General features: G+C 42.9%; 2 protein-coding genes across 4 annotated transcripts; one reads left to right on the top strand and one right to left on the bottom strand.

Annotated features, from left to right (window-relative positions):
* Positions 1-408: 408 nt before the first annotated feature.
* On the bottom strand, positions 409-13,517 carry GPR161 (G protein-coupled receptor 161). 3 transcript variants are annotated; one of them, XM_027727637.2, is made up of 8 exons: positions 11,987-12,056; positions 11,300-11,389; positions 10,522-10,555; positions 9,802-10,306; positions 8,550-9,274; positions 6,945-7,049; positions 4,461-4,580; positions 409-3,135 (listed from the first exon to the last, which is right to left on the bottom strand). In XM_027727637.2, the coding sequence occupies exons 4-8, from the start codon at positions 10,167-10,169 to the stop codon at positions 2,888-2,890; spliced, it is 1,566 nt and encodes a 521-aa protein (XP_027583438.1). In that variant the 5' UTR covers positions 10,170-10,306; positions 10,522-10,555; positions 11,300-11,389; positions 11,987-12,056; the 3' UTR covers positions 409-2,887. The 3 variants fall into 3 exon arrangements, with proteins under 3 accessions (XP_027583438.1, XP_027583439.1, XP_039244395.1); XM_027727638.2 differs by lacking the exon at positions 11,987-12,056 and adding an exon at positions 13,501-13,517 and having other exon boundaries at positions 2,888-3,135; XM_039388461.1 differs by lacking the exon at positions 11,987-12,056 and adding an exon at positions 12,886-13,407 and having other exon boundaries at positions 2,888-3,135.
* Positions 13,518-13,984: 467 nt separating this feature from the next.
* TIPRL (TOR signaling pathway regulator) lies at positions 13,985-27,133 on the top strand. The gene is made up of 7 exons (XM_027727613.2): positions 13,985-14,178; positions 18,942-19,121; positions 19,948-20,047; positions 21,201-21,332; positions 21,752-21,847; positions 22,574-22,636; positions 24,253-27,133. Exons 1-7 carry the CDS (start codon positions 14,078-14,080, stop codon positions 24,403-24,405), a joined length of 825 nt encoding a protein of 274 aa, XP_027583414.1. The 5' UTR covers positions 13,985-14,077; the 3' UTR covers positions 24,406-27,133.
* Positions 27,134-27,211: the final 78 nt, after the last annotated feature.

The raw sequence follows: 27,211 nt of genomic DNA, 5'->3' as shown, positions 1-27,211 counted from the left end.
CGCAGCCAATCGCCGCTGCGCTGTGTTCCCTGTGCCCCGCCCACCTCCCGCGCCCTCATGGGCGGGGAGAGGAGGGTGGAGCCGACGGGAAGGGGGCGCGGCCATGGGAAGGGGGCGTGGCCAACGAGGTGCGGGAAAGGCTCGGGCACCGCCCCGGGATCGGGATCACATCCAGCTTCCAGAACCTGCCCCGGCATCACATCCAGCACCGCCGCGCTCTCAAAATCTGCCCGGGCTCAGAGAGCCCTGCTCGACCCAGAATGCCTCCCCGTCCTGTGAAAACTGCTCCAGCTGCTGCCGCTGTCAGGCTCATCCTGGGAGCTGAACGTGCTTTTAAAAGTAAAACACTTAAAAGATGAATTCAAGTTGAAATAACAGTAGTGTAAACAAATAGCGCAGACCATCAAGAGCCGGAAATAAGTGTTTAGTTTTTTTTCTCTTTTGTATTTAGGATGGGGAATACAGTTTTACAAAACGTGTGCATTTCTTCGTTAATGACAACTCAGGTGAGAGAATGACTTGGGTAGTAGCAGAATAACAGAAGGGTTATAACGTGTATACAAAAATATTAACAACATTTACACTAAATAACGGATTAGTGACATTAACACTGGAGCCAAATTCAGTCACGGTGTAAACTGACACAACCTGCCTGAAGGCTGAATTTGGCTCAGTACCTGTGTGAAAAATGTGCTTTTTACACAATACTAACGATTTTGTCCTTTCACATATGCCCTGGAATTTTTCTGCCTAAACACAGACCGTTTTGGGCCGGCACCGACTCCACCACAATGCATACGTACTGTGTGCCCTTTTCACATTCAGCAACGACTTTGCTCAGCTTGTTCCGAAGCAGGAATATTGAATAAAAGGGATGCACACAAAATACTTCGAGGCAAGCAGGCAAGCACGTTCCTTCAGGAGTGCTGAGTACTAGAAGCAGCTATGATTGTAATGTTAACGATAGCAATAATGACCTCACTGCAGGGCATTTCCTGGCAAATACTGGGATTTTTAGTTTTGCTTTTCTAACGAATGCCCACAGGTGCCAATTTATCTAACACACTAGAAGCAAAAAATGCAGGAGTAAGAACCTCCCTATTATTGTTTTAGTCCTGCATTATGCAAAGAGCCATCTTATTGGAGCTTAAGTGTTCTTACTGTAACAGCCTGTTCTTAAATCAGCAAACCATGTACTGAATTTTAAGTATGCAGTTATATTTTGCATGGGAACTTAATGGGACTCAGGCAAGTTCATAAAGTCAAGTTGCTTTGTCCAGAGATGGACATAATCTTGTGCTGAAATACATTTCTGAGTCAGGAACACAGACAAATAGGATGTCTAAATACAGTACTGGACTGAGGCTCTGCCTCACGACACTTCTGTGTCTCTGAATAACTCACACAAAGACAAAACAAGTCTACACCCAGTTTTTGCTCAGATGGAAACATCCTACTCTCGATTTCCAAACAATCTCCAGCAAAACCTCATACAAGCCACTTCTGGGGAAAGGTGAAGGCACAGGGGAGCAGACACAGAGTAAACAAATGCAAATCCTTGGTCCTTAAGTCCATTTGCTACTCACTGCCCACCCCCAAGGAATTATCCTGCTCAGTTTTGTTTCCCTCTCCCTGAAATATGCAGTAAGGCAGGGCTGTAACCCCTCCAAAGTACAGAAGGGGGTAGCCCAGGAAGGCACAGAAAGGTTCCTGAAGCTGGATATACTTGTATGATCCACCTAATCCTTCTTTTCATAACAAACCTTTCCACCTTTGCAGACTGTTTCACTGCCAGCAGCATGACTGTGCTGAGTTCCCCTTCTTTAGCAAGCAGGGCTGATCAACCTTCTCACAAAGGCCTAACAAGGTAATGTCTGTACAGTGCTTAAGAACATGCAAAGTGCAATATAAGTGCCAAATGTTCTTATTTTTGAGATTAATTAATACTCCAAGAAATAGAAGCACTGAGGTAAGTATAGCTTAAATACTACATTCCCTCATGACTAAAAAAAAACGAAACACCAAACAACTCTTTTCTCTCTAGAAAAGATGAATCCTGAATATGAAGTGGCAATATCTTGTTTATATTCTGTCAAGCTTAGCACAGCCACAGAGTGCCCTTTTAGTAAAAGCAAAACCAGGGACGTGAGGTGAAGTTCTCAGAGAAACTAAGAATTCTGCATAAACGATTTCCTCAAATACCATCTTTATGCTTTTCCAGCACAGGTCTGCTCCCACCCACTATATCCAGAGAGGCTGGTGCTCCGTACCTCTGAAGCAATGCACAATCCACTGTCAGATCTGATGTGCCATTCTGATGGCTGAACAAACAGAAATATCCCCCAGCAAAGGTAAGTGGGACTATAAGCTGCGTGAGCTTTCTGAAAAATTCAGGTTTTGCCCTCAGTAAAGTCCATGCTCCTCATCTAGGAGTGACAGTAAGGCTGTATGTAGTATCTCATGTACAAGCTCCTATCAGAGCACTCCAACTATCAAGTATCAACTGATTATGCTGGTGTTCAGAAGATGATGAATACAACAATAAATTAAAACACTGCACATACTTTTCCTGCTTTTTTCCTTTATCAGCTTTGGCCAATAATGGACCCAAGATTCAACAGACTAACAATCTGGTCAGCGAAACCAAACCCTCCATTCCTATGAACTGTGTGATAAAGACATGGCACAGAAAAGTCAATAGCACCCTAAACAGTAAACAAACACTACTGTAAAATGCTGATGCAAGTACCAAAATTCAGCTGGCTTTCAAATGTTGAAAGAACACTGAAAACATTCCGACAAGGTATCCTGGTTCTGTTGAAACACTAACAGCTGCAATAGGCCCTGCTTAGTGGTTTTGTTCTCTTTTCTTACTCCAGTGCTGGTGTCAGATATTCCCTTCATCGATGCTCTGCAACTTCAGTCTTTGGCTGGCATGGGGCCTGGCCCCACGCCGCGTGTTCATGCTGCCTCCTGGCAGAGTCCGCACCGGGAACAGGGCTCCTGGTAAAGCATCTTCCCCAAACAAGCTGAGTTTCACATCAGCTTCAATAGCTCTTGCTAGACTGGCTGCATAACTGTCCAGAGACTTATGGACTTCGGCTTTTACATGAAGAACAGAATTCTTTGCAGCTTCTGGAAAAAAAGAGGTAAAAAAAAAAGCAGCATAAGTGTTGATCAGCACGGCTGTGCAAATGCTTAAAGACGAATATTGATCCTTTTTTACAGGTATGATCACATCCTCTGCAAAATAACTGTTCTACAGAGCACATCTGCCAACAATACTCAGGCTTTCAAAACCATTCTATGAATACAATATCCCAGAGTGACCTGGGATACACCTGCTCTTCAGTGCTGGTGCAGTTGCTCTTGTAGCATCTGTATACTTCTCTACCCACCAACATGTTGAGTAACAAAGGTGTTCATCCTAAATGTAACTCTTCAGTGAGGCTGCTGAAATAATTTAAAGTCTCAGGGATCCTGAAAACCCTGAGACTTACCAGAGAGAATTGCTAAACCTTTGAGGAACTTTTTCACTAAAACCTTCCTCTTTTGCTCAGACGAAAAATTAGATGTCAGCTCCCATGTAATCACTCAGAAAGATAATGGGCAATGTATATGGTAAGGTATTTGTACAAGGAAATTATCTTATGCTGGGAAGAGGACTAAAGTGAATTTTGCTAAGATGTTTAAAAATTCCATAGAAAGGACTCTCATTATCTCAGGTTTTATTATTACTTGAATCCTAAAGGCTTTCTGCTCATTTTCATACTGTCCACAATCACGTACTGTTTAGAAAATTAGGAATAGAAGGCTAACAACCATATTATTGTAACTACCAGCGTAAATTAACTTTCCAACATTCTACAGATGATCACAGCAACACTTTGCTAGCAGAGAATCAAAAAGTGATTTGACTGAAATCAGTGTATGTGGTTCATCTATTTTCACCCATATCTGCTGAGGAACATACCCAGCAAAGTGAAATAGAAGCTAAGTAAAAAAAGTAAGTATAACAGAATAAAATTATATTCAGACTATTCAAGCGTGTAAATAGAAGAATTTCAAGTTTGTGAATGATAAAGTTGAGAGGAGGCAGCAAACGAGGAACACAGGGATATTGCAATCAAAATATGAGCACAGAAAAATATATTCTCTGAGAAACACAAAACAGACTGCAACAGCCACCAAGATAAATGGAGTTGCAGAGGATACTGCTGTGCTATATAAATGATATGTATGCTGGCAATCCCAGCTTCTAACTTGTCCTTGTCTGTTGTTACTTGAGAACTAGAAGAAAGACCTGATCTTGCTTTCTCTTGTACCTGCATGAATGGTGAGGTCTGTCAAGGCGAAGAGCGATCAGTGATGTTGTAAGACAATTATGAAGGTTCTGAGAGACTTCCTGAGCAGGCAATATAGTTAGTTCTGAGCATTTACATACTTACCCCTAAACTCACCTTTAATTTGCTCTACTTCATCTTCAAATGTCACTGAACTCCTCCGTCGAGGAGGACATATGCAGTGTGGGGCATGAGGGCCATCTGAGCTATAATCTTCAAGAAGCATTGTATCTGTTCCTGAAACAATGCAAGCATTCTCAAGTAAGACAGTAATACTGGGATACAATGTCCTGGCAAAAACTTTTCTGTCTATAGCAGTTCCTTCAAAAGACGTCTGAACTCAGCTTTTGGGAGTAAATTTCAGCTCAAATTAAACACTGAAAAGGAAAAGAATGAGGTCAGAGTTTTCATTCAAAGGATTGGGAAATCTTTTCTCACTAGCCATCTAAAACTTCAAGCAGCTTCAAAATTCTCAGCTGAAGAGCTTATAATGTCAATAGGACAGCAGATAAAGGTGAAACCTTACCTTCAGTAAACAAAGGTAAAGTTGAGAGCAACTTCTCCCATTTCCTGATGAAGACAAGAGGCTAACAGTGGCTACCCAAGAGGCAGACAACCGTAGCTGCCAAATGTCTGCTTGTAATCAGACCTAGGTAGAATTTGAACTGCAGAATTTTTCTGTTCAATTTAGTTTGTCTCTAGTAACCTACTTTCACTTTCTTGAAGTGTATTTTAATGGGGAAAAATCCCTTGTTGGTTGGGAATGATTTTTGTCCAATGAGTCTTTTTTCCAGTTGAGGATTTTTTTTTTTTTTTAAATTTCACCTCCCTGAATCTGCTTTGCACCTTTCCAACATAAAATAAGAGTTTAAAAAGCACAAGGAAATTCTTGGCATCTCTGCAATGCTTTCACACAGAGGGCAAGACTGCAGCCTACACCTTCCTTGTAATGCTGGTCTCTCTGCTGCATAAAGGAAAAGCAGAGCAAGTATTTTGTGGACACACTAGGGCACTGCTGAGAAAGCAGTCCTCAGGGAAGCTGTTGTTGGAAGACACAGATTGCACACATTCAATATGTGGCACTCTACTATCAGTCCATTTACTCCTGTGATGTGACAACAGGCCTAGGACAAAGTCCCTTCCAGATTTTGTAACTCCTCTGGATGGTGATATCCCTCTTCACCCACTTGACTGCTTTTGATCTGAAAACAGTAGACTCTTACTGATCTACTAGGGTAGCAAATCCTCCTCAGAAACGTAGCATGTAATAGAAGAGTGGCACTAGGAAGAAAGATATATTCTTCCATGCAGTAGAATTTTAGTGCTTTTTTTCAAATGTGGCTGGTGAAGAAATTAGCCTCTTATTCTTACACGGTGGATCTTTTTCCTTGGAATAACTGATCTTAAGGCAACATTTCTATAATTGGGACTCAGGACTCACTTCGTATTTTGTGTACAGCTGGCACCACTTGGATTTTTTTCCTCTTTCATACTTTATCTGTTTTTCATAACATGAAAAGCCCAGTTTCTGTTTACCAGGAAAGATAAAGACACAACTGCACTACAGGCCACGGAATCACGTACTACATGCAGCAGGCAACATTGCAGAGGGACTAAGACTTGCTGCTCTTTAGTTCCTCACAGCAAAAGTATCCAGTGAAACATTATTTCACAGTGCATCACTATATATCCATTCCCAGGCTATGGACCATACTCCCTCTTTAACCAACAGTGGCACTTCTAACAGCACTCACTATCTCTTTAGTTCGTTCATTTGTTTAAACTGCTCACTGTCCTTCAAAAAATGGTAACACAACATCCACTCTACTGACGCAGGTTTACCAGGATGTTGTTCTCCTTTATCACATAAAGCTGCAGAACACCCACAACAGGCATAAAACTACCAGCATAAAAGAACACCATAAATAAATCCCAGCTCCACAGTTTTCTTTTACAAAAGTAACAAACCCCTTACACCAAGCGAATATTAGAAGATCACCCTCTGCTGTCTCTACAGCAGAAATACTCTTAAACTAGGGCAGTTAAGGAGTGGTAGCTGAATCAACTGCCACAAAAATCTAGCAACAATTCTGGATAGAAAATTACCGGCAGAACTGTTTTTCCCTTTTCCAAAACAACTTCAATTGAGAGATCTTAAGTAGTGATGAAATCATAAGCTAAAGCCATTCCAAGTGTTTATGTTTATATTGCAGGATGAACAAAACAAGGTCTCTTACAAAATAGAAAAGAGAAGCACGTTCTCCACAGCCCTTTGTTGCTCTGTTCCTTGTGGATACAGGGAAAGTCTCCAAAGAACAATAGAAAACTAAAGGAGAAGGGCACAAAAGCAGTGAGTCTTGTTCCCAGGACACATTAACAAGGGAGGGTCATCATTCTGTAAACAGCATTTTGCAAGCAAATATATTGAGAGCAAGGAAGGAAAAAAGCAACTGCAGCAGTTTTGTTGTAACAGCTGGAACAGATGCTTCATGTCATTCATCCACCAAGAGACATCTGTGTGTGTAAATAGTGACTATCCCAGTGAGTTCTGCCAAGTGCAAGCTTCTGCCCAAGTAAAGAAAGCAAGAGACTTGTAGTTACCTGAATCCTGTGAGCAGCTGAAACCTGTGTCTCCTGTGCTGCTGCTGTTTCCTAATGGCCGTCCCCCTGCCATGAGGGCAGTAAGATGAGGAGATAGTCCCAAATCTGCAAGAAAGTTTTGTTCTTGTGAATGTTTCAGGGGTTTGCAATAGTAAAAGCCTCTTCCAGTAATACTCACTCTACTGCTTTATTTATTATTCTGCTTATAGAACTTACCTTGCTGATTCGGAGTGCACAGCTTCTGGACTTCCCATCTTAGAAACCTCATCAGCAGCCCTCAGGTATTGTTGGAGTCTTTCCTTAGGGAAAGTCTCCTTTCTACCTGCACCATCTCCCTCCCACTCTTGTTTCAACTACATGTATTTTATGAGCCGGACAGGCCGAGCACCGAGTGTATACGCTCACAGGGATGAGGATATTTGCCAGGCACCTTCTAGACAGAGAATAACATGGTAGCCACCAGCAGCTGTTACAGGCCGCTAGTGAGTAACAAAGTTTATGAGCAAGGCTACAGCACAGACATACCTGACTTCTTTCAAACCTTCAAAACAAGAAGGGAAGAGATCCTAGGTTTTTAACAAAGGTGCCTTCTTTGAATCTCACTTCAAGATTTTGTTTTGGGGTTAGTGGGGCTCTATTTCCCCTTCCTGTCAGCCTACAGCTAATATACCTGATAAACTTGAAACTGTCAGCTTCTTATTGCTTGTAAAGAGAAAGAAATTTCCTGTCTTTGCCCTTCCACCCCAGTTCCCAGTGTGTTCATCCATAGCATCTCCTGGATACAGATTTGTCAAAACTCCTGCAGCTTGTGATGTGGCTGTAGCTGCAGAATCCTTTCATTCAGATGACAGTCTCTCCCAGTAATCTCAGGCTGCAGAAAAGATAACGGATGCCCTGCTGCTCTCACCTTCCTTCTGCATTTTAGATCTTCCTTCCCAATTAAATAACTTCAGTTCCTGCCTCGGCACGAAATATCCCTTGAAAGTGTTCTATTTTTGGAAGCTTCTGAACAGGGCAAGGCAAATGATGAAAAAATCCGAATGTCATTGCACTGCTACTTTAAAAAAAAACAAAACAAAACACCAAACCGAGCAACTGAAGCTCTCAGACTGCAACATGGAGAGACACCAAATAGTTCTATTTTTACATAGTTCTACTTTGTTAATGATCTTTTCTTCACAATCATTAAGCCTAAAAACTGAATTTACAGTAACACCAGTGTAACTTCAGTGGATCTCAGAGTTGTAGCATAAAGGCAGGAATCACAGAAAAAGTGTAGAAAAAGTACTACTGGTAGAGCTCAAATGTGGGCAACACAAAAGGAAATGCTTGAGAAAAAAGAAAATAAATATTTTTTATTAACCTTAACACTATGTTTTTCTCTGGCTGAGAAAATTTTACTAGAGTAGGAGAGACACGTTAACCACCAAAAAGAAAAATAATTCTCCTCTCAAGTGTCAGTGATAACCTGAGCAAAAGACTGATGAAAACTCCAGAAACATCCCACGTTTTTTAGAGAGCCTGAAAACATGCCAAGCACACAGACATGAAACCTTGCTCTTAGTGGTATTAAGGAAGAGTGTCCTTTGCAGCCACACGTCTTACCTGTGATCCTGTTGGAAATGCTGAATAACCTCGACGTCCTCTGCCGCTGAACAAAGGACTCGCGATAATACCGATCCCCAAAGCACATCCCTAGTAGTTCCTTGCGCACTGTCTTGTTCCACAGTCCATAAATTAGCGGATGGCAAATGGCACTGGAAAAGGACAACCATGTAGCCAATGTCTCCAGAGCAGGGGAAATACTGTTTTTTCCCCAAAGTGCCTCTGATGTAATTACTACCATGTAAGGCCCCCACGTAATCACGAAAGCCCCGATGACAACCACGATGGTTATGAAAGCTTTGCATTGGTTGGCTGAGTAAACGACCCCTTGGAAAGCATTCCTTCGGCTGCCAGACGAGGACGTGGAGGTGCTGGAGTTTTTCCTCCCGTTCCTCTGCGAGTCCTCCTCCACGATGACGACGCTACCACAGTGGATTTTGCGGGCCTTAATCCTCGCCACACGGAAAATGAATCCATAGCAGATCATCATGACCACAAAAGGCAGCAGCGCGCACCAGATCTGCCAAAAGGCAGTGTAGCCGGCCTCTTTGTGCCAGGCTGCCACACACATCCACTTGAACTGGTCAAACTCTAAAGACGACCAGCCGAAAAGAGGAGGGAGGCAGCCAATAAGGGAATGCAGCCACACGTACACAAGAGCTACCACTGCTCTGTTGCCCGTTATCTTCATTGGGTAAACCATCGGGTACAGGACAGCATAGTACCTGGTGGGCAGGAAAAGGAGTAGTCAACAGAAGCACAAAAGACATAGGACAAAGAAAGGAACATATTTTAATGATGTTGATATCTAGCCCTTTCTTCTTCAAACATCGAAGCGGGCTCAGGGACCCGGTTTCTAAAAACAGTTACATGTAAAAATACGTATTGTTGCAGTCAAGACTGTCAAACTTGGCTGAAGGCACACACGCAACTATTAAATCTGTTCTTGTGTGTGAGTGCATGTTTAGGGTAGAATTTGGAATTTTAAGTCGTTATTTCATGTTTCTCAAGTAGTGTGTTATTCACCATCAAGTGCTAAAAAACTTTAGATGCACGTCTGCATTTTGCATTATTGATGACATCGCTCTGTCATGGTCTAGATCAAAATTTCACAAGGGGCTGAAGAAAAAATGACACTTTAACTACTACATGTTACCCTCTGCATTGCTTTTCAACTCTGTGAACAGCCAACAAGTCCCTCTATGAGATGACTAGACAATTTGTTACAATTCATTAAAAAAGAGCGGCTTACCGGTCTATAGCTATGAGTCCAAGGGTCAGCATGCTGGCTGAGCTGATCAGCATGTAGAGCAGGGCTGAGAAATTGCACCAAACAACTCCGAAGATCCATTCTCGCCTGATGGAGCTGGTGACAACAAAAGGCAGCACCAGTACAGAGAGCAGAAAGTTGGAAAGGGTCAGGCTGAACACAAACTTGTTGCTCAACGTGAGAAGGTAAGACTTCCGATACAGGGTGACGACAATCACCAGGTTGCCCAAACAGATGAAAATAGCAATGACGATGATAGCAATGGACTCAGTGACTCTGACTGCCCCATCTTCCTGCGTGGTGAGGTTCCTCAGGCCCTTCACGATGCCGAGGGAGGAATTGCTGCTCATGGTCAGAGCATGCAGAGCTGGAGCAGCCAAGACATGCTGAGCACTTAAAAGCAGAGCAACGCTCAGAAACACTCAGGCAGTATTTCTTCAAACTCCTTCCAAAGACTGGAGGCCCTTTTGCCTGTGTTAAAATTTACCTGTAATACACAGGAAATCATTTTAGACAGGCAAGTGAAGGGGCAGTAAATTGCCTATGGGTACACCAAAGAGATCAATGACAGCATCAAGCCTAGAACAGGGAAGAAACTGTCTGAAAGACAAAAAGAAGTGAAGGGGGGAAACAAGAAAGAAAATTAGTACATTTTACTTTAAAATTTTCTAAGAATATTACTTGTTTCTAGGTCATACTTACCAGCTGTGCATCTTACTCGGTCCCTTCATCTAGCCTGTGAAGAAACAAGAACATCGCTATCAGTCTTTGTTTCTCTTACTTTAAAGAAAGTCACTTTTAAAAAAAATTCTGCCTGTTTATCCCAATTGTTACCTTGTATTCTGCCTATGGAGCGTTTGCTGGTGGTCTGGGGATGCCTGGCTAATCATACCCTGCTGACTCTTTCTTAACAGTTGCTAAGTAACATTCAAAGACTTGGGAACCATTGCATGTACTCTCCCAACATCGCTTCTCCATGTTCATAATCACCTTAGCTACAGATGTGATTGTATTTTGCTGCCAATACCAAAGGACTGGGGGAACTGGCTTTCTGTACATGAGGTTTGAAAAACACTTCCTTGCATTAAACCAAGGTCCATGCTACAGAAATGCTTAAGAACCTTTAATCCTTGACTTCTCAGTCTTAGCATCCATCCCACTGACTCAAAACCTCATTTTGTGAAACCTTGTTATTTCTCCCAATTCCTTAGCCTATTCCCCACTGCCTCCAACTGCCATTCACCACTCAATTCTTCACCCATCTGCAAGACAGCATACCGAAAAATAAAACCCAAGCCAAACAACCAAAAAAACCACCACCAAAAAATGCAAATATGCAGACCAGGAAAGTAAAAGAGTCCATTAAACAATATGACATTGATATTAGAATTTCTTGGAAGTTGGGGACTCAGGGAAAGTCATCTCAGCTAATTCTGTGGCTATGCCCAACCACGGGTCCCAGACAGCCAGGAGTACTCACAGAAATGCTTCCATCTGCGTGGCTGCTGTGGCCTTAGGCAGCAGTGTCAGTCTGGAGAGACGCCTTTTTTCCATTTTTATCTGTACTTTCCTAAGAGCGTAATTAAAGACATTACTGGGCCAATATTTTGTAGAAACACAACTTAGCTCCTCTCTAGCGAAGCTGTCTGAGGCTGTTTGCAAAAACGCCTCCTCTCGAGTTTCTCTCTAAGCATGCCGCACCACCTCTGCGGGCCTGTCCAATACTTTTGGACCGCTGCGCGTTTTGGGAAGGCGGCTTTTGCCCGCGGCCGCTCCCGGCACTGGCGACTCCCGGGGCACCCGGCGCTCCCCGTCCCCTCGCGGCCCCGCTGCTCACCGGGGAGTGAAAGCGGCCTTCGGCAGGGATGGCCCGCCTGGGGCTGGGCAGGGCAAAGAGCATCCCATCACATCCCGGGGCAGGGGCAGTATCCCATCCCATCCCAACCCCGGGCAGCCTGACCAGGCGTGCCGGTACACAAAAAGCGCGCGGGATCCAGCTGGGGGGCGGTTTCGCCATTTTGCCCCCGCGCTCCCTGCGGCAGCGAACAAAGGGCTGGGACAGGGTCCTCCGCCCTGGGCATCCATCGCCTACCCCCCCGCCCCGGGGGCGAGCGTGTCCCGCCGCCGCTCCCGCCGCCTCTGCCCCGCGCCCCGGCTCCGCACTCACCGCCCGCCGCCGCCAGAGTGGGACGTTCCTGGTTACGGCGCCCGGGACCCCCCAGAGCCGCCGCGGCCCGAGCCTCCCCCACCATGGCCCCGGCCCGTCCCTGCCCCTCCCGCCGTCCCGCCCCGCCGCCTCGTCCCGCCGCGCCCCTTCCCCGACCGCCATGTTCCCCGCGGCCGCCCGCGAGGGGCGAGCGGAGCCTCCGAAATCCAGTAAAAAGTGTGTGTGGGGGGGGTGGATATCCATTTTACACGGATCAGGTGAAGCGAGTTGCCTCGGCACGTAGTACTAGGCAGACGCAGAGGGGCAGAGCCAAATCGCTAGACCTCCGAAACGCTATTAAAAGTAACACAGCGAAGATTTTGGGAGTTCTTCCCCCCAACACCACCTGAAGCAAGACACCGGATATAGGTGTCAGTATAAAGTACACAAATCTTCGTTCGCGAAGCCTAGCCATGATGATGAAAGTACACAGTATAAAGGGTGAACGATAATTAAATGCCGAGCTTGTGCATCACTAAGGCCTTTGAGTGCAGCGGATGACTGCTCTGACACGAGCTGTGCTATGTTTTGATTGCTCCGGGGAGTTTTTCATGATGCGGACATCAGTTTCCCGTAGCTGTTGTCTCAGCTTGCCCCTGTGCTCCAGCAGCAGGAGCGGGCCCATGTGTCTTGCTCCTGTGCCACGGGAAATTCGTAGGGAGTTAAGTCTGCCCTTTCAGTGATGCAGAAAAGCAACACAACCACCTCCCCATTAACAATGGAGTAGTAACTTATGTGTCATTTTCAATCAGTTCTACTGATGCTTTTCTACAGGATTTTTTAAGCTGCCATCACATTTCGACATTTTTAAAAGAGCATCTTTGGACAACATTCAAGAACCAAGATGTTAAGAACCATACCCAACTCAGCACAGGGGATTCCACAACGGGCAGAAACTGATACCCAGGAAGTTCCACCTGCCAACACAGCAGAGGGCATTGTGTGATGAAGCCTGGTAATGTCTGCTGCACCTTTGAGCATGGGCAGGGAGATGGCCCGGGGCCGTCAGAGGCTTTAGAGCTCCCCAGCTCCCACCCAGCCGTCCTGCTGCTCTCGGTGAGGTACCCGTGGGGAAGTGGCTGGAGGCATGAACACCCACGGGGCACACACATGTTCTCCACCAGCTGCCACAGACCGGCACCCCGGGAATGGGGGCATGGGGGAGCTTGCTGGCTCCCTTTTCCTGTGGTGGGCAGAGACTAGAGAAAGGTCTGCTCTCCCCATGGTGGCTCCAGGAGCGCAGAGCAGCACGGAGCCCTCCATGTGTGGCAGCACCTCCCACCTGCCCCCCACACGTCACCTCATAGAATGGATCAGGTTGGAAGGGACCATCGTGGGTCACCTGGTCCAAACTCCCTGCTCAAGCAGGGTCATTCCAATTGCACAGGATTGTGTCCAGACGGTTCTTGAATATCTCCAGTGAGGGAGACTCCACAACCTTTCTGGGCAACTTGTTCCAGCACGTGGTCACTCACACAGTAAAGAAGTTCTTCTTCATATTCAAGTGAAATTTCCTGTGCATCAGTTTCTGCCTGTTGCCTCTTGTCCTATTGCTTGGCACCACCGAGAGCCTGGCTCCATCCTCTTAGAATTAGATATTTATACACATTAATGAGGTCCCTTCTCAGCCATCTCTTCTCGAGGCTAAACAGACCCAGCTCCGTCAGCCTTTCCTCGTAAGAGAGATGCTCCAGTCCCTTAATCATCTTTGTCACCCTCCTCTGGACCGGCTCCAGGATCTCGATGTCCCTCTTGTTCTGAGGAGCCCAGAGCTGGACACAGCACTTCAGATGTGGCTTCACTAGGGCTGAGCAGAGGTACTGGAACACCTCCCTCTGCCTGCTAGCAAAGCTCTTCCTAATACATCCCAGGATTCCGCGCCCGGGCTCCGCGCTGCCGGCGCCCCTGGAAGCGGAAGCGCTGTGAGGCGGCTGTTCCGGCGTTGCGGTCGCTGCCGTGAGCGCTGTGCGGTGTGGGGAGGAGAGGAGCTCCGCCGCCTCTGCCGCCCGTTCTGGCTCCTTTTGCCTTCTCCTCGGCGGAGAGGAGTCCGCCATGCACCCGGTTTTCCAGAGCAGCCGGCGCGACTTCACCTTCGGGCCGTGGAAGCTGAGCGCCGCCCGCACGCACATCATGAAGTCGGCGCAGGCCGAGAGGTGGGGCGGGCTCGGGCCGGGGGGGGCGGCACAGCACGGCATGGCACGGCACAGCACAGCACAGCACAGCATAGCACAGCATAGCATAGCACAGCACGGCACAGCACAGCATAGCACAGCATAGCGCAGCACAGCACAGCATAGCACAGCACAGCATAGCGCAGCACAGCACGGCACAGCACGGCACAGCATAGCACAGCACGGCGCAGCATAGCACAGCACGGCACAGCATAGCATAGCACAGCACGGCATAGCATAGCACAGCACGGCACGGCACAGCACAGCACAGCATAGCACAGCATGGCACAGCATAGCATAGCGCAGCACAGCACGGCACAGCATAGCATAGCACAGCACGGCACAGCGCAGCACAGCATAGCATAGCACAGCACGGCATAGCATAGCACAGCACGGCACAGCACGGCACAGCACAGCACAGCACAGCATAGCACAGCATGGCACAGCATAGCATAGCGCAGCACAGCACGGCACAGCATAGCATAGCACAGCACGGCACAGCGCAGCACAGCACAGCATAGCACAGCACGGCACAGCATAGCATAGCACAGCACAGCACAGCACAGCACAGCGTCCCCGCTGCTCGGGGACCCCGCGGGGCTGCCGCCTCAGCCCCTCACGGCGAGGGCTTTGGGGCGCCTGGGCGCCTTGCGCTGGAAGCACAGACCCTTCCCAGGGCGGGGGAGATGCTTCTCAGTCCAGTTACTAGGGGGGAGGGGGAGCTCTTCCCTCTTTTTTCGAGATGGGAAGCTTGATTCTTTGGCTGGAGAAACTAGGGTGATTTGGGTTACAGGTGATTTCCAAAATTTGGTTTTAATGATTGCTGAAGGGAGCCTACAAGAAAGAGAGAGGATTTTTACAAGAGCATGTAGTGACAGGACAAGGGGGTAGAGATTCAAACTGAAAGAGAACAGGTTTAGATTAGATATTAGGAAGAAGTTCTTTACTGTGAGGATGGCCAGACACTGGAATAGGTTGCCCAGAGAAGTTGTGGATGCCTCATCCCTGACAGTGTTGAAGGCCAAGCTGGATGGAGCTCTGAGCAATCTGGTCCAGTGGGAGATGTCCCTGCCTGTGGCAAGGGGGTTGGAACTCGATGATCTTTAAAGTCCATTCCATTCCAAACCATTCTATGATTCTAGTGGTTTTGGAGATCTGGACCTCTGTGAATTGATGCCTGCTAATTAGAAGCCTGATTTTCTTAATTACTTTATAATGGTGATTAAGGGCCCTTTAAATGTGGCCCGTGGACTCTCTGCTCCAGTAGCATGTCTTCGTAATAGCTATATTAAGGTAGTGGTTTTCATTAAAAATTTATAATTTGCTTTCTTCTTGTAGTAATTTCCACTCCTGTCAAACCATTGGAGAAAGTGTTCCTGTGTCAGCATCAAGCACTTAAGTCAGATTTGCTAATGTGGAGCTGAACAGTTCAGCTGTGCCATAACTGACCACAGTGGCAGCTAAATTCATCAGATACTTCTTGTTTTCAGTTTCTGGAATAGTGGGATACAATTTCTTGTTAGTCACGTTAAATGTATGCTCATTCATCTTGCTTTTCCCTTTCCTGAGATTAATAAGGCCTTCTCCAGGAGAAACTGGCTGCCCTTGGCTTGGATGGGTGCACTGTTTTCTGGGTGAAACACTGGCTGGATGGCCGGGCACAGGAATGGTGGTAAATGGAGTTACATCCAGTGGGTGGCCGGTCACAAGTGATGTCCCCCAGGGCTCAGTATTTGGGCCTGTCCTGTTTAATATCTATCGACAGTCCGGGATGAGATGATCAAGTGCACCCTCAGTAAGTTCACAGATGGGAGTGTTGATCTGCTGAAGGGTAGGAAGGCCTTCAGAGGGGTCTGGACAGACTGGATCAATGGGCTGAGGCCAATTGTGAGAGGTTCAACAAGTCGAAGTGCTGGGTCCTTCACTTGGGTCTCAACAACCCCAGGCATCACTACAGGCTTGGGGAAGAGTGGCTGGAAAGCAGCTCAGCAGAAAAGGCCCTGGGGGTGCTGGTCGACAGCAGCTGAACATGAGCCAGCAGTGTGTGGCCAAGAAGGCAATGGTGTCCTGGCTTGGATCAAAAATACTGTGTCCAGCAGGACCAGGGAAGTGATTGTCCCTCTGTACTCAGCGCTGGTGAGGCTGGACTTCGAGTGCTGTGTCCACTTCTGGGCCCCTCGCTACGAGAAGGACATTGAGGTGCTGGAGCGTGTCCAGAGAAGGACAATGGAGCTTAGGAAGGGTTTGGAGCAGAAGTCCTGTGAGGAGTGGCTGAGGGAGCTGGGGTTGTTTAGCCTGGAGAAAAGGAGGTTCAGGAGTGACCTTATCACTTTCTACAACTATCTGAAAGGAGGTTGTAACAAATAGTAGAACAAGAAGAAACAGCCTCAGGTTGCACCAAGGGAGGTTTAGATTGGATATTAGGAAAAATTTCTTCACAGAAGGTGTTGTCAGGCATTGGAACCTGCTTCCCAGGGAAGTGGTTGAGTCACCATCCCCGGAGGTGTTTAAAAGATGTGTAGACATGGCACTCAGGGACATGGTTTCCTGGTGGACTTGGCAGTGCTGGGCTAACGGTTGGTCGTGTTCAACCTAAACAATTCCATGATTCTAATTTGTTTGATAAAGTCTCGTGTCTGGAAATGCTACGCTTGTTTTTTAATTAGCATTATAGTAAACTATGTAAATGTTAATTTTTAAACATAACAACATAATACTTTTTTAAAACTGGGCATCTGCCTTAAAACAGGTAAAACCTATGTTCCTTTTTCCATCTTTATCTTATGCCTAAAATAATCTCAAACTGCTTCTGACTAATGATCCTTTGGTTTTTACAGTTACAGGTAAGAAAACTTGAATCCTGTGATTTAGTAGTTTTTCTGTAATGAGGCTTCAACATCCACGTAAGCTGTACCTGTGTCCTGTGGGGGAAGGAGGGCTGTTCTTAGAGCATTTCATTTTTGTGCCATATTTGAAGACTTATTTTGTAGGATGCTACCTCTTAAAAATATAGATCTTTTTTGTTAAGATTGGGAGGATGTTAATTCTCTTCATTATTTGTGAACAAGTGAGAGACTTAAGCTGCCAGTCTAAGAGCCAAATTGCCTGCTCTACTTATTTTCTGATCTATTCAGTTTCTTTAACTGTACCTATTTTAAATTAGTCACCTCTGTAATTTTCAGAAATTACTTTTGTCTGTTTAGATGTTTTTGAGGAACGCACAGTTTTTCAGAACGTGTTGAAAAAGACTGAAAAGTAAAGCAGCAAGAGGCATAACACAGGCTTGAAAGAACACAGAGGATTCTGCAGGGTAGGGAAGTCCAAAAATAGCCATTTACCTGTAGATCTCGGTACCTAGCATGAGATCTGCAAAACAATTCATCCCACTTCAAATTTGAAAAGTCAGAAACCATCTTGTTGCAGTGCTTTTAGTCAGCTTCCTTTTATAATTTATTTCTCTTGGCATTTTGCCTTTTTTTATTGCTCAGGGAACATCATTAGTATCTGTAGGAGTTTTATTTCTGGCAGATATGTATCGCAAAAATCCCTCAGCAGCCTGTGTGGAAAAGTGAAGAATTAAATGTGCCATAGCCAAGAACTCCTTTTTGTGCTAGAGTTGGTCTTTGCAGGTCAAGGGACCTACACTTGATGAAATGGAAAAGTTCATAATGTTATTCTGCCTTCTCTGGGAAAAATGTAGGATCTTATTCTCCAGGTCTATGAATTTGCTTTTTGTAATTTAGTAAGGTTAGCATGTTGTTCTTTTTTTATGTAGGGTTACCGAAATAACCACTTCTGTTCAGGAATGCCTTGTTATCAATGTGAACATTGTGATTACGACACTTTTTGTCCTTCCGTCCTTCAAATTAATGTATTTTCCTAAAGTTTTCTTCTCCCCAGATGTCATGTATTCCTTTTTGATCTTGAGAGGTAAAGTAGGTAGTGGTAGGGAGAAAAAGAAGTATGTGAAGCCTTTTAGTAATTAAGGGTCAGAGTGTATATCAGGTGGTGGGGTGTGTGTGTATTTATATATAGCATATGTTTATATGTACGTAAGTACAAATAAGTATATAGATTGATGCAAAACAGAACGTGAAATAGGATGGTTTGAGATTTTCTGCAGGGATCATGCTTACTTGGTTCATGCAGTACCTTGTTCAGTTGGATCTGTGGCTCTGGTTGTGGCTTTTCTGCTTGAAGTTATAAATACCAGTACCAGTCTTCTACCAGCTTGGAAAAGTGGTATATCACAGTAGTGTCTTCTGTGCTTTTCAGATACTATGCGAGGGTTCTTTTAAGTGTCTTTTTTGTAGGCTTCTAAATTTGGAGGTATGGACCACTGTGCCTAGTGAGTTCAAAGTTGCTGAGGATGAGTGCTTGTTCCTAGAAGTTCTTTTTGAGCACCTGCCAGAGTAGTTCGTGGACCACCCAGGAATTTGCTAGAAGAGGTTAAAAACTCCTTCTCCATGCTTCTCAGATATTTTTTGATTCCTCATGTTTGAGACTTTTGTACGAACCTGATGGAGAAGGAATGTTTTGGAATACTTTTGTGGTGAAAAAGTCACTTTGATTCAATGATTCTGCATTTCAGGTCAAATGATTAACCTGGGAAAATACAAAGTCTTGCAGAACACATCAATGATATGCCTTCTAAATTATTATGGTCTAAAGAATACTTATTCCAGAACAGGGACTGCTTTTACTGAACTATAGCTGACTGATGTGTCTTTCATTTTTCTCTGCAGATTGGCCGATGAATTACACATGCCTTCCCTGCCAGAAATGATGTTTGGAGACAATATCCTAAGAATACAGCATGATCATGGTTTTGGAATTGAGTTCAATGCTACAGATGCTTTAAAATGTGTCAATAATTGTCAAGGTATGATCAAAGTCGCTTGTGCAGAGGAGTGGCAAGAGAGCAGGTACAGTATTTTATCACCAGTGGGCAAGTACTGGTGCGTTGTATGTGAAACTGTCATAAAGTAGTTAAAAGAACAGACCAAACTCTTGAAGACCATGTTGCATTTGGTTCTGCCCTAGATACAGCTTGTGATCACAGAAGTCACTTAGCTTTTCTTTGCTGTGATCATCCTATCTGTTAAATTGGGTCTGCTGTATTTTCAGTTGTGTCTTGGCTTTCTTAAAATAAACTTCAAGTTTAACATGGCTCAGTGCTGTTCCTGTTTATTCAAACTCACAGGGCCTCGAGCATTACAAGATTGTGTGGTATTTCAAAGTGCTGTACATGTTTAAAATCTTAGCCTTAGGAATAAAGCAGAACAATTACCATGCATGAGAACTAGTTGTAATGCTTGGTATTTACCCAATTAGTTTTAGAGCACCTGGAAATAAAACACAGAGAGAAAGCAAAGTTGTCATGAAAACTAAGGTACATTGCAGTGTCAATGGTTGCTGTGTGTCATCAGCACATCACTTTCTGCCTACTTAAAGAAAAAATGATCTTGAAATACAAATTTTTCAGCAATATTGCATGAAATCTTTATTTTGACTCGTAGAACTGAGATAGTGTTAGCACAGGAATTCTCGTAATGGTTTTCTAAGTTATTACGGAAACAGATGTTGTGAAACTATGATTAAGTCTTAACATCGTCATTGCAGCACAAATCTTCTGTTTTTGTTGGAGAATAATGTGGGAACCATAGTGCACAGTCGTATGGGGGATTGTAATTTTTTGAAGATTACTACAAAGCAATTACTACAAACCTGTTTTCTCTTTCGCTTTTTGAGGAGTGAGACTGAGCACACTAAGGAAGTTGTCAAGCCGTATGACTGGACTTACACAACAGACTACAAAGGGACGTTGCTGGGAGATACTGCAACATTAAAGGTTAAGATTTTCTCCACGTTAAATGCTGACCACATATTGCTTCAGTCAAACACTTTTAAAGCTGTCATTTACGTTTCAGTAGGCTTCTGTAAAATCTAAAGCATGCTTCATAATTTCTGACTGCAAAGTATAGTTTGGGCTTATCCTGTCTCTCAGCATGTTATCCTAATGAAATCATGGCTTATTTTAATAACGGGAGGGGTGGGGGGAGGGTGGGTGGTGTCTTAAGGCATTTTAGGATTAAAGCATGTGGGAATGTTCAGCACTTGCTGAACCTCTGAAGCTCTGAGCTGCTCACACACTGCAGAACTATCAACTATGTAATTCTGTATTACCTTTGTGCTCTGTTACTTGCCTGTTTGTCTAAGCAGATATGTAGATCTTGCTGCTTTCAGTGATTTTATGTTATTGCAGCAGTAACTCATCTTATTTAAACGCACAAGCCCTCCCATATCTTGAGAATAAGACTAAAGTTCCCAGTTTTTCTTTACTGTATACAGATTTCTTGCTACTAAGTAGAAAATCTATATTAAGTCACTAGAATGCTTTAGTTAGAGATCATATGAGTTATTCTGGAATTAAAAATGCAGCATAGAAACAAACCATGTGTTGTTGGCCTGTAGTCTTAAGGCACCAGAAGTGTATTAGGGTCTATCCACCATGAGGTGTATTAGGTCTTTCCACCATGTGGTGGAAAACATATAGGTACTTGATTTTCACAGAAAGGCTTTATTAGAAGCCTTTTCAGGGTCTGTAGTGAGAAGAGACATTGAACGTGTGGAATCCTGTTTATAAACCCGAACTTCTCATTTGCATGGTAAACATGAGGCATCTTCAAATGTTTTGGAAAAAACATTTGAAAGAAAGTGAACAGAATTGTTTGCTGCTAAAAACCTACTGAGCCCGTATCCAGAGGGAAGTTTATTAAGAATTTTCCACTCTTAGCTGTTGCTTGATGTTTGTTTCCAAGAGGAAACTCTTGGAAACTTTGGTTTTAATTTTAACTTCTTCTCCTAGAAATCTGGGATGTTTTAAGGTTTGAGCTCTAAAAGCTTTTTCTTTTCTAAAACTGTGGAATTCAAAAGATCAGGACAAACTTTTTGTGGTTTGGCAACAAATTAATGTGCTAACTGTTCTTAACCTTTTTCTTTAGGTTGTTCCTACAACAGAACACATAAATACAGAGAAATTGAAAGCCAGGGAACAAATTATGTTTTTTGAAGAAGTACTTCTGTTTGAAGACGAGCTTCATGATCATGGAGTATCAAGTTTGAGTGTAAAAGTAGTGAGTATTTAGAGGCTTACACAAGATGCTTGGTGACTCATTGGCTAATAAATGCAAAATGCAGTCACTTTTTGCATGTTCTTCCTTCTGGGATTTAAACTTTAGAACACAAACTTCTTTATCCTTGCTCTTAGAAATACAATCTTACTGGAAAATATGTTGTTTTGAAATCTTTCTATCATCTGTCACTTGCTTCAGGGAGCAATCCTTTCCCTCTTTCTGCATCCTGCCTAAGAATCTTTTGAGGCACTGTCTGCCCTATTGTTCAGCCATGGTTGTAGCAAATCAACAGCCCAGATTTTGGCTTTACTACTGAAAGCTCTTCATACTATCTTTCATAGTGAATATCTGATGCAGATAATTGCATACCTAAAGTGTACCTTTGTAATATGCTGAATGGAACATCTTTATTTTTGCAGAGAGTTATGCCTTCCAGCTTTTTTGTGCTGTTGAGGTTTTTCTTGCGAGTTGATGGGGTACTTATCAGGATGAATGATACGAGGCTTCATCATGAGGTAAACCCTTATTTTCCATCATGGCTATTTTACAGAGGTTCCCTTGCCGTGTTACTTTTATAGACCTGCTGATATTCCTCTAATTTAATACTGATGTTTGGGGGCACGGAAGTTACCTGAACTGAACTTTCATTTGTCTTTTAGAATTGTGGTGGTGCTGAACTAGCAACCAAGTGTGGGTGCTGTGGAGGGAGGTGTTACACGAGCAGAGTAGGCTATTTCTCATGTGAAGTAATCACTTAAATACATGTGACAGACACAGATTAGAGAAGGAAGTACAAGAGGAAAAATAGGCAACAGTAAATAGTTTGATACTGTTCTCCAAGTAAATTATTTTTGGCTTGTCTAAGTTAGACTGCAAGTGTTAACTTGCAAATAACTGTCCATATTCCTTTGAGTTCTGATATCTCATAAATAATACAGAATGTTAAGATTTAACTGGTTTGATTATTCTGTCTAACTATTTGTACTGATGAAGTAGTTCAAGGTGAGTAAAGATTAACAAGTGTATTCAGTCCTAGCATTTTTTCTTAGGCATGCACACAGAAAGGTGATTTTTAGAAAAGAGAACATTGCTATCAACTTTCTCTGTCTTTGTGAATTTGAACATACATTTCTGCTCCCAGATGAAAATCTGTGGTCAACCAAATTCAGATGTATACTGAATTCAATGTATTTAAAATGCTTGGCTTGCACTGATACCAGATGATAATTTTTTTCCATTAGGCTGACAAGACCTACATGTTGCGAGAATACACATCCAGAGAAAGCAAAATATCAAGTTTAAAGGTATTGCATTTTTTAAACCTACTTTCTTTTTTCTTTCTGTCTGCTTTTTTGTTTTACAGTCAGCACAGAAAATACTGTGTCTGTAAGTCATTCTTTGTTAGGTTTGGAACTGATAGAGAGGAAAAATCTTTCTACTTATGCAGCCTTTGTTTTAGTGATTTGCATTTGCAAACAAACAGGATTTGCATTTGTAAATGCTCAGATCACATGGCAAGAGATGGGATTGGGTTACTTTTTCTGCTTGTGAGTTGCCAAGATTTTTTATTAATTATTTTTTCATAGAACTCTTCAGGTATAAAATCAGGTATTCTATGTCCCCTGATGCTCAATTTCAGGCCTGGTTGTATGCTTGCAGGTAGTGTTAGAGATTAAAATCTGTTTGGTAATAGACTCATCCACTTTTTCTCAAATAAGTTTAATACATGACCTTCAAACTCTAGGAATGGTTCAGCATAATTTGTGGCACATTTGGAGTTGCAGCTGTTGATTTTTATTCTTGACCCAGCACCTGATTTTTCATATTCTTGTAACTTTCCTTCTCCCTTATTTTTCTTTCACTTGGAAAAATGACTAATGCTAACCTTCCAAAGGGAATATTTTTACAAAATGTTTTTTGTCTTGTGAGGAAAGGGGCACTGCATCATTTCTTAACAATACGTGACCCCTATAAAGAGGACTAAATCCAGACACGAGCTTTTTGAATAGTTTTGTAATTTTTGAAATATTAATCAGTGATCTAGGTTTTATTTCATCCCATGTTTAAAAATTATCATCTGTGCTGTTAAGTAATTTTTCCTGCTTGTTGTTATAGAGAGGAAATGCATGTGGCTTTTCAGTTCCCTGGATTAGCTTGCATAGGTAAAGCAGAAAAGATTCCTGCTTCACTGAGATTTGAAATAATTAAAACAGTGGCATGGCTCCTTGCATGGCAAGGGTAGCCAAAGGGCAGGTTGCATTTGAATAGCTCTGGGTGCACTTCTTAAAGAATGTTGTTAGAAAGTTTGAAGATTATTTGTTCAGTATAGCATTATTTTTTTCCATCACATGTCTTGTATATGGTGATCTCCAGAGATCTCCAGAGAAAGATACTGATTCACTTAATGAAACCACCTTGTTTGTTAAAATATGAAATTAAAATCCAGTGAGTTTTAGTATTTTATATACATGTCTGTGGTGAACGTCATAAAACTAAGATACATGTTAAGATTGATCAATTATCAATAGCTAAATACAAGCAACTCCAGGGAATATATCGCAATGGCTAGAAGACATGGAATCCCTTGTGGCCATCCTAGTCTCATCTAGAATTAGAATCTTAAAAAGACTTTGTTACATTCCCATTTTAAGTATATTTTTAAAAAACATTGTAGCTGTTTATGGATGTCTCTGACTTTCTTGTGCTCTTATAATTTGCTTAAAAATGTTAAATCCCTTTCCCTGGTTTATTGATTCACATAAGGAGTAAGACTGTATGTCCATTTGAAGTTATAAGATAAATTTTAATAATCATACCTGACTTCAGGTAAATTATAGATTAATTGTCTGTAAAAGTTTGGAGTACTTTTTTTCCCCCTTCCTTTCATTCACTTGTTTCATATAAAATTTTTGCTTTTTAGCACGTTCCACCTTCCCTGTTCACAGAACCTAACGAGATCTCTCAGTATCTACCCATAAAGGAGACAATCTGTGAAAAATTAGAATTCCCAGAGAAGCTGGAGCCTAAACCAGAAGAATCACTGGAAACCATGTGTGTTAAGTCTAATAAATAAATGTGACTTTATATGGACTTGAAGTAGACTGGAGATGATGTGATCACGTATTCGTTGCCATGGGGGGTATTTCACTAATAGTGGAATGAAGAATTTGGCTAATTTTTCTGTAGCCTTAAGAGAAAACATTTCAAGCAGGTTTTGCTAATGGTGTTTTTTGGTTGTTTTTTTTTAACCTGTATCTGGAATTGATGATAAGCTGGTGGTGAGTGATAATTTTCAATGGCACTGGAGAAATGACTATTAAGAGTCTGGGTTCTGTTTAGTTCACCAAGTAGGCAGGAGTATTTTCTGGACCCTCCACCACTAACACTTTTATGAAGATTTTGTTATTGCTGCTTCAGATATTAAGAGATTACTGGCATTGTAAAGTTGGCATGATTTATTTTTATTGAGAAATCATCCACAGTAAAAAGAAAAAGAAAAAAACTCATCTGCATTTATTTTGATCTGACAGTCCTAAACTACACATTTTGCTTGGCTTCCCCTACTGTGAGCTGATAACCAACTGTTACTCTCTGATCCAGAGTCTCACCTAAGAATATGCATTTCATCTGAGGATAGGTTTAGGGATGGGGGGAAAAAATGGATTTGTTTGACACTATATAAAGGTAAAATGACTTTCTTTGTAAAGCAGTTAATTCTGATGTCAGACAGATTTCTCTAGACAGTTCTGGAGACTCTCAGTTGGGGTCTGGATGCTGCTCCAGTCACATACAATATTGGACATGCATTGTTCTGCACTGACCATTTGTTGGATGCACTGAATGGTGCCTACATGTGATGGTTATACTGCCCTGAAAGTCAAATTGCCAAATTGCAGCGTGGGTTGAGGCTGCGGAAGACAGGGGTGTTTAATCTGTAATCCCTAAAGGATGCTGTATTTGGAGTTTGACAAATGAGATCCTGTATGGCCTTAAAAGGATGCTAATGTGTTCCAGATACGTAATTTTGGTTTATTATAAAATTCTTTAAGTTTTAATATTAATAGCATTGTGATCACTTGTATAGTATGGTTTTAACACTTTGTAGATTAAACTTAAATATTTGTGTTGCTTTTGGAAATCCTACAGTCTGTTAATGGTTTGGCCTAAGAATGGGGCAGCTGAGCAGGCTTGTCTCAGTGTACTGCTGACTCTCAGTGCAAGAAGCAAGTCACTGCAGTGAAAAGCAGGCTGTGGTTTAAGGTGATTACAGATGAGTATGCATTCTGATGTCTTGGGGGTTTAGTTTAAAAATGTTCGTATTTTACACTGCATGACTTAATGGAAACAACTCACCTCAAAACCTGGTATTTAAGCAGATCTTCAGAGAAATGGTTTTCATGTAGAGAAGACCCTGAGGTTTTTAGGAAAGAAACCCCAGTCTACTGCCATGTAAGGGACTGTTTTCTTGGTGTCCTGTGTCACTGATTTACTCCAACTACGGGGAAGACACTTCTCTGTGCCTCCGTTCCCTGTATGTAAAAATGAGAGTTAATATATGCCTACCTCACAGAGAGTCTGTGGGGATTAGTTTGTAAAAAGTTATCGATTAGAATTTATTTTTTTTTCTGAATACACCTTCAGCCTTATCTTTGGAATCCTTTGGAAAGGATTACTGCAAAATATCTTATGATCCATAGGATAAAATGAGTGAAGAAAACTGAAATTAAACAGTCTCTGAAAGAAATTGTCATCCAGACATGGTCTGTGTGACTGAATTTATGGCCACTTTGAAATAGAGGTGAGATCCTCTATATTCCCTATTACAGTCCTATATTCTGTTGGCGTTTTTTCATCTTCCAGCATTGTTTCCTAAAGATTCTGATGTCAGGGTAAAGAAGGGGGCTGCAAATAAATGCAGCATGGAAGTGATTAAAATTCATTTGCTAATAGAAGATGATTTGGGTCCGCTCCAGTGATAGAGGAGTACGGGGAGAGAGTGAAAAGGAAGGGAACAGCAAATGGGGGTGAAGAGGTATTTTTCTAGTAGAAGTAAATCATGGCACTTCTTTTACTCTAAGCATATATTATTTTACATGCCTTAAAGCTTATAAAAACACACTTTAAAGCTGGTAATGACTGAGAGCAGAGCTCATGTAGTGCTAGCATGAAGGAAACTATATCTGCATTAATTAATTAAAACTGTGATTCAGGTTTGGTCAGTGATGCTAATGTAAGCTCCGTTGGGCTAAAACGTGTTGGGGGGAAAACCCACAGAGCGGACAGCAAGCACTGAAAAGGGCACTCTGCATGTTTAGCTTATACTGTGTATTTTATCTTGTCCATCATACACTCTAATCTGTGACGTTTTGATACAGTTTTATTGAATGGGTTTGTATCCTGACTATGTAGATATGTGATATCCATCTATTTTGGGTGCATTTAAGTGGAACCACACGTATTGGGGAAATTACAGGAACATGTTTAGGAAGTTACAGTTACTACAAGTTCAAAATTGGAGCACTTTGTGACTTTCTTATGCCACACAGATTACCAAGAAGCAGCGGCATAAGCTGGTGTACCGTGAGCCTGCTGGCACAAAATTTCCACAGAAAAGTACCACTTTGGAGGGTACCACTTTTAGGGGGAGGGAGCAGGGGGGGATTCTCCAGCTGTTTTGTGGCGAGTCTAATGTGGCAGTTTATATTGTTTCTTGTATGTTGCGAACTAAAATGTACCAAATGTTTTATAGTTTTGTTTTTAACTGAGCAAAATAAACTGAAATAACCGCTTGTGATGCTGAATTTTGCCTGCTAGTAAGATGTTGCATCCACGTGCCTTTGGCAGGAGACCGCTCTGGCTAGTTACGAAAATAAAGTGGA

This window comes from Pipra filicauda, unplaced genomic scaffold (assembly GCF_003945595.2).
Source record: "Pipra filicauda isolate LSUMZ 115617 unplaced genomic scaffold, ASM394559v2 scaffold64_size3178608_pilon, whole genome shotgun sequence".
Classification (NCBI taxonomy): domain Eukaryota; kingdom Metazoa; phylum Chordata; class Aves; order Passeriformes; family Pipridae; genus Pipra; species Pipra filicauda.
Note: the sequence above shows the minus strand (reverse complement) of the source record. Positions and strands in the feature narration are given on the sequence as shown.